Consider the following 12,496-nt stretch of genomic DNA (forward strand, 5'->3'; position numbering starts at 1 on the left):
AGACACGACTTAGCAACTAAACAACTTAATAAGTTAATCAGTTTTTGTCCAAACAGCATAGCCCCACTGTGCACCACACAATTTCTCAAGCCTTGGATCGGATCGGACCCTTCACTCTCATTTCCTCATTGATTTTTAGCCTGATTTTTCACCGCAGCAACCCCTGAAAACCCAACCCAGCGAAGACACACAGCATTGCAAGTACAGCAATCAGGTTGTAATCAGTTAGCAGAACATCCAACAGATGTCACTACGCTTCTCCTGAACGTTGAAAACAGCCCACTCAGCCGTCTCAGTTTGCTCTGGCACCCTGGGGCTCCTTGGCGCACAGTTTGGAAAGCCCATGGTTTGCCTTCTTGGTGTCTTTAGGTTCTGCCTATCCTAGGCAGGTTTTCGCTTTCCTCTTTATTCCCAAGTAGGGAATAAGAGACTTCCTGTCAGATGAACTCCAGGCACTTGGGAGGAGGAGTGAGTGGAGAGCAGGGAAACTCCCAGGAGTAGGAAGGACTGAGGAGAGCTTGCTTCGATCTCCACACGAATGGCTTCTGGTAACTGCAGCAGGAGACGTCACGAGCTTTTAGAGATTCCCTGGCCACTAGGGGTACTCTCTCCCCCCAGGAAACAGCCTTGCATCCTCCAAGTGCTGAATCTGGGCACGTGTTTCAGGAGCAGGGCAGGGACGTTCAGGCAGTTTCAGGGATTCAGTTCAGTCACTCAGTCATGTCCGACTCTCTGCGACCCGATGAACCGCAGCACACCAGGCCACCCTGTCCATCACCAACTCCTGGAGTTGACTCAAACTCATGTCCTTCGAGTCAGTGATGCCATCCAACCAACTCATCCTCTGTCGTCCCCTTCTCCTCCTGCCTTCAATCTTTCCCAGCATCAGGATCTTTTCCAATGAGTCAGTTCTTCGCATCAGGTGGCCAAAGTATTGGAGTTTCAGCTTCAGCCTCAGTCCTTCCAATGAATATTCAGGACTGATTTCCTTTAGGATGGACTGGTTGGATCTCCTTGCAGTCCAAGGGACAACATCACAGTTCAAAAGCATCAATTCTTCGGTGCTCAGCCTTCTTCATAGTCCAACTCTCACATCCATACATTACTACTGGAAAAACCATAGCTTTGACTAGATGGACCTTTGTTGGCAAAGTAGCGTCTGTTTTTTAATATGCTATCTAGGTTGGTCATGGCTTTTCTTCTAAGGAGCAAGCGTCTTTTAATTTCATGGCTGCAGTCACCATCTGCAATGATTTTGGAGCCCCCCCCAAAATAAAGTCTGCCACTGTTTCCACTGTCTCCCATTGTTGCCGGGGTGTGGCCCCTCAACCCACAGATCCCAGCCCGGGACCACCACCCTCGTTCTCCCCACCTTGCCCCTACCAGCCTGCGCAGAACTCTCAGATCAGGAAGCTCTGTTCCATCCTGAGAACTAGCGTCACTGTGCGCTCGTGAGGTTGCGGGCATTTTTCCAGCCCCTCCCAGGGTCCCTCGAATCCCACATCTCTGGAGAGGAGCACAGAAGTGTGCGTTTTCTCCTTTCCTGGCAGACCTGGCTTTGTGGAGGCTCCGTGGAAATCCTGCCCTGCTCCCGGGTGGGGCACCTCTACCGAAATGAAGATGCCCACTCCCAGCTTGAGCGGGAGGCTGCCCTGCAGAACAAGATCCGCATCGCTGAGACCTGGCTGGACTCCTTCAAAGAAACCTTCTACAAGCACAGTCCAGAGGCCTTGTCCCTGAGCAAGGTAAGGGGAGAACCCAGCAGAGGCTTCTGTGCCCACCCAGGGGCCCCTCCCGAGCTGGAGGCTGGGCCAGAAGCACCTCCCCATCCGCCTCGAAGGGCAAATACAAGCTTCCAGCTGGTACTTCCATGGGGGCCCTCTCAAGGGGCTCCCCCTCCTGGTGGGGTTGTCCTCTGTCTCTCCCAGCATCTCGGCGAGGAGGTGAGGGGGCGCGGCGAGCGGAACAGTGGGAGGGGGATGCGGTCACAGCTGGTCCTGGCCTCGAATCCCCCGGTGTCTGTGGGGCGGGGTCTGTCATCACATCTAAGGCTGCGGCCGTTCATCCTGGGCCCAGAGGAAAGACTGGGTGGGGAGTAATTGTTGAGATGGGTCCCCCAGGGCCCTTTCACCCCAGGGAAAGTGCTCGGGGCTATGCAATTACCCCAAGACGTGAAACAGAAGCATAGAAGTAAACGTAGAGGACCTCCCCGGAAAGGCCCAGAAAAATAAACCTTTGATACATTTGATTAAATGTCCACAAACGGCATTTTCAACTGGCCCACCAGCATTCGGCACAGTTCTGCTGGCAGGACACGTGGATGCTGCTTGGCGCGGGACGCGGCCCGCGGTGACGCGCGCTGTCCGCCTCCCTCAGCTCCCTCCCAGACCCCCGTCCCTCCCCCGCGTGAGCTCTGATGTAAAGCCGCTGCCTGTGTCTCCCCCCTGCCCAGGCTGGGAAGCCGGACTGCACGGAGCGCCAACAGCTGCAGAGAAGGCTGGGCTGCAGGACCTTCCACTGGTTTCTGGCCAACGTCTACCCCGAGCTGTACCCACTGGAACGCAGGCCCAGGTTCTCCGGAAAGGCAAGGCATGAGAAAGACAAAGGGCGGAGGAGAAGGAAAGGGGGCTGAGCGGCTTCCCGGCCAGGGCCTGGGTTCAGAGGCTCTCCCCCCGCCCCGGGCACCCAGGCCGGGCCCAGTGGGGCCTCCCTGCGGGGCATGGCTGGGCTGTGCCGTAACCCGCCGCAGGGCCCCTCACCCTGGGGTGCGTCCACGACCTTCAGGAGGCCCGGCCCTTAGGATCGCTGGTTTAAGCTTGACCTCCCTCGCGTCTGTGGCCCGCACGTGGGCCTTGAGCATCACTGCAGAGAGTGAAGGAGGGGAATGGGGCCGACAGAGGGCGTCTTTGCGCGGAGGGTGGGATTCACCCCCGCGTGTCTGCTTACAGCTCCACAACACTGGACTGGGCTTCTGCGCAGACTGCGCGGCGGAAGAGGCGGCCCCGGGCTGTGCCGTGATGCTGGCCCCCTGCAGGGACGGTGAGCCGCAGCAGGTGGGTGGCCAGCGCTCCCAGACCCCCAGGGCGTCTTTGCCGGGATGCCCCTCTCTTCCCCTGGGGGCCTCTCTTTTCCTGGGTCCCGCGTCCTTGTCTGTGCCTGGGGCCCCACTCTTGTGACCCGCCCCCCAACTTGTCCCGAGCCCCTAGCCCCGATGTGGAGCCGTCAGAGAACCAGCCTCTGAGCTCAAGGAAAAGGGTCAGGCTGTTTAGCCAGTGCATTCAGCTGACAGATAAGGAAACGCAGGCTTGGAGGGCAGCTAGCCCAGGGGCGACCAAGGCAGGCGTCTCCAGAACCCCTGTGGGTAAGGGGCAGTGGGCACAGGGAGGTGGGCAGCTGCCATTCTTACTGAGGAGCGCCTGCCCCGCCCACAGGCATGTCTCTTGTCTTGTGCGGAAGTGGATCCAGCATCACAAGGTCATCCAAAACCATAAAAGACACTGGAAATCCAGAATTCATGGGAAAGACTCCCATTAAAAAAAATAAAAAATTGTTTACTTACTGGCCAAGCCTCACAGTATGCAGGATCTTACTTCCCCAACTAGGATCAAACCCATGCCCCTAGAGGGCAAGTGTGGAATCCCCACCTCTGCTCTGCTAGGGAATTCCCTCTTTTTCTTTTTCTTGGACTGTAGCTGATCTACAATGTTGTCTTAGCTTCTGGTGTATAGCAAAGTGATTCAGTTCTACATATATACATATTTATATTCTTTTTCGGATTCTTTCCTGTTGTAGCTTATTACAGGATATTGACTATAGCTCCCTGGGCTATACAGTAGGGCCTTGCTGTTTATCTATTTTATATATAGCAGTTTGTGTCTGCTAATCCCAAACTCCTAATTTATCTGTTCCCCCCTACCTTTTTCCCTTTGGTAACCATAAGTTTGTCTTCTCTGAATGTGGGTCTGTTCCTGTTTTGTAAACATACTAAATGAAGTAAGTCAGACAGAGAAAGACAAATATCTTTAGATATCTCTTATGTGTGAAACCTAAAAGATGATGCAAATGAGCTTATTTACAAAATGGAAAAGTTCATCATTTAAATTAAAAATCTATAATCGGAGATCAAAGAAAACTTATGTGCAGGCAAATTCTCACCAGGGCACCTTTTTGAAACCAGTTCAAGACCAGTTCAAGACCCTTAGCCAACTAGAGCCAGAGATGGGGACAGTAGGTGACCAAGCAGGGTCTATAGGCTCAGAAGCCCCGAGGAAGTGAGGAGACCTCAGAAAACATCCCCCATTTACAGCGGTCCATCAAACCTGTGACTCGTGACTGTGTTCCTGAGACTCCAGGCTGCTGGTGCTGAGTCCTGCCTCTGGGGGCCAAGACTTCCAGGCCAGAGGGGGCTCTTAGGGCAATACAAAAGCCGTGTGTGTGTGTGTGTGTGTGTGTGTGTGTGTGTGTGTGTGTGTGGCATGTGGCCTGTGAAACTCCTCCCTCGGGGAGAAGGGCTTGCTCTCCACAGTCAGAAGGGAGGCAGAGGGTGGAAACGCCCCTGGGGAAGGGAAGGGAACAACTCTGCTGGGGTGGGTGCACTGGAGACCATCCTCAGATTCCCGGGGGGTTCCCTCTGCAGGGAGGCTGGACCCTGGGGTAGCTGGAAGGGCGGGCCGCCCCAGGACAACAAAAGTTTATGACCTGCTACTGCGGCTGCTAAGTCGCTTCAGTCGTGTCCGACTCTGTGACCCCATGGACAGCAGCCCACCAGGCTCCTCTGTCCGTGGGATTCTCTAGGCAAGAATACTGGAGTGGGCTGCCACTTCCTTCTCCAGCTTATGTCCCGAGCGGTGGCCAAAGGGGGACGATGAACACCACCGGCAGGCTCTCTCCCGCAGGGGGAGGGTCTCCTTGACCCTGAGGTCCTGCACGTGGGCGCACGGCCGGCAGGATGGACTAGGAGATCCTCAACGAGTGAGGGGGAGGTTAGAGGCGGAGGGTGCTTCCAGCATCCTGTGGGCTCCTGGCTTATCAGGAAGGGCTCCTTCTGTGTGAGGGCGTTTCTTCTCTTCAAATTTCCATCACACAAATACCTGCCCAGGTAACGGGACGCCCCTGTGACTTTGGCCAAGGGTTGGTGGGTTCGCTTCTTTTTGCAGCTTGGATGATAACCTCGAAAGTCTAACCCGCCCCCAAGTCTCTCTGCTTTCAGCCTGTGATGGGGCTGTTGTATTAAGCTCTTCTATCCCAAAGGCCTCTATTAAAAGCGAACAACTAAGTGTGAGTTCCTGGAGATACGATGGAACGAGTCAGATGAGTCCCCGAGAGCCTGGGGCCAAAGCAAGAAAATGCTTTGGAGGGTCCAGCCCTGCAGGCAGGACCAGCGAGGCTCTGGGACCCCAGGCGAAGGCCCTGGGCCTGCAGGACTTGTCGGGAAGCAGGCACTCAGGATCCCTTTGTCCCCTTCTGGTTTTACTGTCTACCAGTGTTCTAGAACACACCGATGGGCACTCACTCCTGGCCCAGGGGACAGAGAGAAAGCGGTAGGTGAGGAGGCCTTATGACGGTGGAAGCGCCTCACCGTCTGGCTGTGTGACGTCAGGTAGGCTTCTTAACCTCTCTGAGTCTTGGCTTCCTCATCTGCAAGTAGGGATAATGGTCTCCCTCGTGCAAGAGGAATGTTAGGTTTTGGAGTTAGTTAAGACTCTTGGGCTTCCCTTGTAGCTCTGTCGGTAAAGAATCTGCCTGCAGTGCAGGAGTGAGTCCTGGGTTCGATTCCTGGGAAGAGTCCCCTGGAGAAGGAAACGGCTACCCACTCCAGTATTCTTGCCTGGAGAATCCCATGGACAGAGGAGCCTGGTAGGTTCCCAGTCCCTGGGGTCGCAAGAATCAGACACAACTTGGTGACTAAACCACCACCAAGATTCTTGGTGGGGAGGTGGGGATTAGCAACGGCTTCTGTATCCAGAAAAACTGTGAACTAGCTAAGCTGAATCCACCATATGCTGTATTAAGAATAAGAAGAAACACACTCTTTTATGTATAAGGAACTAAGTTTATAGCAAAGAGAAATCTCCAGGGACCCTCACAAAACACAGGGCATCCTTCCTGGCGTCACCTGAAAGGGAAAATGAGAGTTGCTCAGTCCTGTCTGGCTCTTTGCGACCCCGTGGACTATGCAATCCATGGAATTCTCCAGGCCAGAAGACTGGAGTGGGTAGCCTTTCCCTTCTCCAGGGGATCTTCCCAGCCCAGGCATTGAACCCAGGTCTCTCGCATTGGAGGCAGATTCTTTACCAGCTGAGCCACCAGGGAAGCCCAAGAATACCAGAGTGGGTAGCCTATCCCCTCTCCAGTGGATCTTCCCAACCTGGGAATTGAACCGGGATCTCCTGCATGGAAGGCAGGTTCTTTATCAGCTAAGCTATGCGGGAAGCCCGATGGCTTCGCCTATGTTGCAGGAAATAGAATAAGGGAGGAGACTGTCAGAATGTATAAATGTGAGTGTCACGATAACTGGAGTGAGGCGGTGTCAGAGGTCAGAGCTAGTCCAGCATGGTATCTGTGGACCTGACTATGAGACGGGGCCTTGCTGACTCGGGCGGAATCTGAAGCTTGCCCCCAGACCTTGGCCCCGTTGCGGTGAGCTCTCCTCCCCTTATCCAGCTTTGGACAGGGTCTCCTTCTAGCGGTGCTAATGGCTGTTCCCCTGTCCCAGCGCCTGGAGCACACGGGCCGGAGCGCCATCCGCTACAGCGGCCCGGGGCACCTGTGCCTTGATGTCAGGCGAGAGCAGGTGATTCTGCAGAACTGCACCGAGGGGGGCCCTGCCATCCACCAGCAGCTCTGGGACCACCAGGAGGTGAGTGACCCACCCAGGAGCTCACGGGGCCTCTGGTGGGCACGTGTCTGGCTCTTCCGAGAGGTCAAGTGTTACCGCACTAGCCTGTGTCCCTGGGCTGAACTTAGTGGTTTGGCACTAAGGTCTCGGAGGGCGGTGAAGCCGACCTTGCAGCCGAGTTATCTGCCGGCATCCAGAAAGGTGCTAATTTCCCAGGTCTCTGTGTCGCTCAGTCTTCATGCACTGGAAAGAGGAAACCCCCTAGCTGTAAAGTTTATCAGCTTTAGGCCTCGAGTAGGACTGTGGGGCACATTACAGACGCTGCCAAACCCCGTTGGCGGTGTGCTTTTAGGAGCAGAGGAAAGGCCCACCTCCTGTTCCACAATCACATAGATGGTGGTGTAGATCGTACTTTCTTCTTTGCTAATGTCGTGCTGAGCATTTCATCATTTTCGAAAGACTTTAATTCCCGTTACCCCAGAGAGAGGCTCTAGCTCCTTTCCAGAGGTCAGTATCCAATAAAGAGGAAATAGGAGGAGCCTAAGTATTTAGGGAGAGTGGGCAGATTAAGGGTTGGAAGGAGACGGTATTAACAACTGTCTACATTGTTTTTCCTTCACCTCAAATCCCTTCTGACGTGAGCTAGGGTGTAAGTACACTTAAAACCAATTAATAGACACATCTTTTTAAAATATCTTATCTTCCCCTTTTGCTTGGAAATAAGGGAGGTTAAATAACTAATCAGAACTCCATGCATCAGCGCCCTTAGAGCAGGCTGTGAAAGAGGAAAATCAGATAGCCTAAGACTTGAGCTGAACTCACGAGAAATGTTGAGAACAAAGCTCTCGGGGCTCTGGCGACAAGTGAACCCAAGGCTCAGGGGGCCCACACATGCTCAAAGAATTCTTGGAAACCAAGTTAAGGCCCTTTATGAATGATCATAAAGGATCATTCTAAGCAAGTCCTCTGGATAAGATAGATTTAGAAATAGCATTTAAGCATAATGTGTAAAAAATTAGTGACTAAGATATACCCAGCATCTTTCAGGCATTAAAAAGTAAGACTTTAAAAAAATATTCTCATCCAGCCATAAAAAGAAATGAGGTACTATTCATAGCAACACTATTCACAATAGTCAAGAGGCGGAAGCAACCCAAGAATCCAATGATTGATGAATACTTAAACAAAATATGCTGTGTACACACAATGGAATATTATTCCATCTTAAGGAAGAAGGAAATCCTGTCTTTTGTTTCAACATGGATGGAACTTGAAGACATTATTCTAAGTGAAATAAGCCGGTCACAAAAAGGCAAATACTATATGATTACACTTAATATGAGGTGTATAGGGAAGTCAGATTCATACAAACAGAAGACAGAACGGTCGTTACCTGGCCCGAGAGGAAGCAGGGAAAGGGAAGCTGTCATTTAATGGGTTCTGAGTTTCTGTTTTGGAAGAAGAAAAAGTTCTGGAGATCTGTCTCAACACAATGTGAATATACTTAACAGGAATACATTTTACACTTAAAAATGGTTAAGATGGGAAGTTTTATGTTACATATTGTTGTTGTCATTGTTTAGTTGCATGAAGGTGAAAAGAGAAAGTGAAGTCGCTCAGTCGTGTCCGACCCTTAGCGACCCCATGGACTGCAGCCCACCAGGCTCCTCCGTCCATGGGATTTCCCAGGCAAGGACACTGGATTGGGTTGCCATGTCCTTCTCCAGGGGATCTTCCTGACCCAGGGACCCAACCTGTGTTTGCTGCTTGGCAGGTGGATTCTTTACCACTGAGCCACCTGGGAAACTTAAGGCTACATAAATTATATTACAAAGTAGCCAAAATACTCCAATTCCCTATCAGGCCAGTTGACAATGCTTTTATCATTCTCTTAATGCCTAGCACAAATTTTAGGTATTTCTTTCTTTGCTGACTGATCGTGAGGGTCCGACCGATTTTCTTTATTTCTTTATTTTTTTCCTTCTCTTCTCTCCTTTCAGAATGGAATGATTGTTCACATTCTCTCTGGGAAATGCATGGAAGCTGTGGTGCAGGAAAACAATAAAGATCTGTACTTGCGTGAGTGCGATGGAAAAGCCAGCCAGCTGTGGCGATTTGACAACGTCAGCACCGTGGATGAACGGTGAACGCCACCCGCAGAAGGAACACAGAAGCGTGGCCATCGCAGTCCAGCCCAAGCGAACTGCAGGAGCACGTGCCTTTCACGAAGCAGGCCCTTTAGGTGTGTGCGGTGGCGAGGGCAGAGACGCAGCTCCGTGAATGAATACAGAAAGTCTTTTCTTCCTGCCTTTCTCTCACAGGCCACTGTCTGTTTTAGACAAAAAATATGGACCCATTGTCTCATTGTCTTCATCACTGGTAAATGATCATAGCATGGTACAGAAGATTCTTGGTTTTTTTCCCCCCCCAACTGAGCAGTATACAATTCCTTTTATCTCTGACTGAGGAAAGAAGGGGCTTCTCTGGTGGCTCAGCAGTAAAGGATTCACCTGCCAATGCAGGAGACGTGGGTTCCATCCCTGGGTTGGGAAGATCCCCTGGAGAAGGAAATAGCAACCCACTCCAGTATTCTTGCCTGGAAAATTCCATGGACAGAGGAGCCTGGCAGGCTGCAGTCCATGAGGTCGTAAAGAGTTGGACACAGCTGAGCAACAACAAACGAAAGAGGCCTGGCAACATCTTCAGGATACAAAATCCCTACTGATCAGTTTATTCTAAACTGCCTTACCTTAGACTGTCTGTGTCGACAACCGTAAAAATTAAAGAGTGAAGAAGGTGCAAAGTTCTGACATCCAAAAACTTGAATAAGTTTATGAAGACAAATTTCATGTTCATTGGTTGAACCATAACTCAGATGAAGGAAGCAAGCTACTCAGAGAAAACAGGGTTACAGAGACTTCTGCCCGGTTTTCAGCTCAGCCTAGCAGCTGCAAAGAGTCAGTAGACCTGGAATAAGATGTTTTCATGTTAATGAGAATGTTCTCGGGACTTTCTACCTCCATTCACCCTTGCCCTCACTGTTCTCTATCTTGATTAACTATAATCAGATTCTCATGCAATACACTTCTCTATAGTCACTGGTGTTGGGTCAGCTTAGACTGAACACTCCCACAAAAAAGAAGTGTGTACAGTTGAGAAACTCCTGATGTCCTCTTACCAAGTTTGCATTGACTGGATCAGAACAAGCAACTTTTGCAAAGAGGCAAATGTCCCTGGGAGGGAAATGCCAGCATCTGAGTCAAAATTCCTTTGAGAGGAGCTAGAGTGGGGTGTAGATGTCCATGAGGTTGAAAAGGCTGGGTCTGAGCCCCCAGGAAATGTCTGGCTACTCCCAAAGGGGCATTCAGCCGTAGGAAGAACACATCTTCCTCAGGGCAGAGTCCATGCTGGCGCAAGCCCGATGTGTCTCATGCTGTGACTTGGCCCATCTAGATGGGACTTAAGGGTTGTTGAGTGGGGTTGGTTCTGCGATTAAGAAAAAATGGTGCCCATTTCTCTTCCAAATGGAGTTCCCTCTTCACATGGTCAGAGAACTCCCCTCAAAGATGCTCATCTCCTCTGGGCTGTCTCGGGATACAGATAACAAACACTGAGTTTCAGATAACAAACACTGAGCAGGAAGTGAGGGCTTCCAAAAAATATCTGTCATAACTATGCATCTCTTCTCTGCCTGTTGAAGTTAATGGCATGCCGTATTTTTCCTTCCTCAGAATACACTCTAGACTTGGGCAAAGAGCCACTGGCCACATGTGGCTATCTAAACATAAATTCATTAAAATTAAAGAAAATTTAGGCTCAGTTCCTCAGCAGTACTGGCCACATTTCAAGGACTCAAGAGCCACTGTGTGGGAGAGTACAGATAATAGCACATTCCATCATGAAAACAGGCCTATTGGATAGCACTGATCTAGACAGACTCATCATCCCATGGAAAGAAGAGATTCAGCCACCATCTTCTTCTTTCAGACTTGTTTATGTTCCACACAAATTCTCCTATATCCTGAGGCTGAGACAGTGCTAAAAATTCTCAGATGACAACCTCAGGAAGGGTATTAACTGTTAAAAAATAAAAGCTAAACTAGACTTCTATTTTAAAAATGAACATTGGTATTGGCATTGTTTGGTATTTAAAGTTGCTGGAATAAATTAATATAATTAAATGAAAGGTTGAATTGAATTGTATAAGTTGTACTTGACAGTAATTTACAAAAGGACCCAGATGGCTTATTGCTTAATTGGCTGAACAAAGTAAGAATATGGTGTTTCTTGCTTCCTTAACCATCCCCATGATTTATTACTTTATTACAGAAATGGCTGTCAACTCAGTCCCTGGCTGGTACTTAAAGACCCTTAATTTAAACAAAACAGATGCCTCCACTTAATTCTCAAAGAAATTCAACCTTCTCCTCATCATAGAGTAATAGTATTCAAATCCTCTCCTCTATGGACTCAGTTCTGATTTTATTTACAGTGATCAATTTAAAAGTGGAGAACCCTGGCAGTCAGAAGATTTGATTCCCAAGAGTTTCACTCGTCCGTCTGAATGTTGTAAGACTTAATTGTTTGGGTTTTAAGACTGAATTCACCATCATTAGTGAGCAATGATCTAGGCAGATTCATCATCCCATGGAAAGAAGAGATTCAGCCACCATCGTCTTCTTTCAGACTTGTTCATGTTCAACACAAATTCTGCTAATATCCTGAGGCTGTCCCACTGTGGGAACAGAGAGTTTTCAGCCAACAATGTTAGAGTCCAACACTGTTTGTGCTATTTCACAAGGAAAGCAGATGTCATCCCTAGAGGGGCCCTGATCTATTTCCTCTTTGGTCTCAATGCATTAATCCCACTGGCCAACTTAGAATCGCAACTCCCACGAACATCAGAAAGTCCCCCAGGACCGAGCTGATCGTGCGTCAGTCACTGTGCCAGAATTTGACATCATTGGAGGTCACGTTGTCATGCCCACCTCAAGGGGAGACTTCCACTTTGCACTGAGAGGCCATGAAAAAGCCAGCTGGGCACCAAACGCCCTGTGACCAGTCACTAAATCCGGACACTGCCGTGGGCTGCTTGATGGGCACAGCCCTACTTGTGGACGCTGTTGATGCTTGTTCTGTAAAGGCTCTGTTAGAAATGCAGCTTGTTGGGCCAAAGCCCAAAGCGCCTACAAGTCCTGCCCTGATTCTTCAAACACTTGGATTTGGGCATATGTTCAATAATTACGTTGAGCACAATAACTAAGGAGGTGATATTTCCAGCATTCTAGAACCCTCTGCTATTTCTTTGTTAATTATATTCCAATCTCCAATTTTTCTGCAATCTCCTGGTGGCTCAGATGGTAAAGCATCTGCCTACAACGTGGAAGACCCAGGTTCCAGCCCTGGGTCAGGAGGATCCCCTGGAGAAGGAAATGGCAACCCACTCTAATACTCTTGCCTGGAAAATCCTAAGTATGGAGGAGCCTGGAGGGCTGCAGTCCATAGGGTTGCAAAGAGTCGGACACAACTGAGCGACTTCACTTTACGTCAATGTTTCTGCAGTTTCAACCTCCTCTTCTGTGAAACGTGCTGTTTAAATAGGGAAGTATGTCCTTAGCATGGCTTCAATATTGTGAGGATCTTTGCTGGTGCGGTAGA

The 12,496-nt window shown here is 50.0% G+C and overlaps 1 protein-coding gene across 1 annotated transcript in view; it reads left to right on the forward strand.

The window, feature by feature from the left end:
- GALNT15 (polypeptide N-acetylgalactosaminyltransferase 15) overlaps positions 1–11,036 on the forward strand; it is a 44,011-nt gene extending 32,975 nt beyond the window's left edge. Inside the window, exons 6-10 of the mRNA XM_069582417.1 lie at positions 1,551–1,745; positions 2,453–2,584; positions 2,949–3,053; positions 6,716–6,859; positions 8,839–11,036. Coding sequence (XP_069438518.1) covers positions 1,551–1,745; positions 2,453–2,584; positions 2,949–3,053; positions 6,716–6,859; positions 8,839–8,985 — 723 coding nt within the window. The 3' untranslated portion in view covers positions 8,986–11,036. The remainder of the gene's footprint in view (positions 1–1,550; positions 1,746–2,452; positions 2,585–2,948; positions 3,054–6,715; positions 6,860–8,838) is intronic.
- The last annotated feature ends 1,460 nt before the right edge of the window (positions 11,037–12,496 follow it).

This window comes from Ovis canadensis, chromosome 1 (assembly GCF_042477335.2).
Source record: "Ovis canadensis isolate MfBH-ARS-UI-01 breed Bighorn chromosome 1, ARS-UI_OviCan_v2, whole genome shotgun sequence".
Classification (NCBI taxonomy): domain Eukaryota; kingdom Metazoa; phylum Chordata; class Mammalia; order Artiodactyla; family Bovidae; genus Ovis; species Ovis canadensis.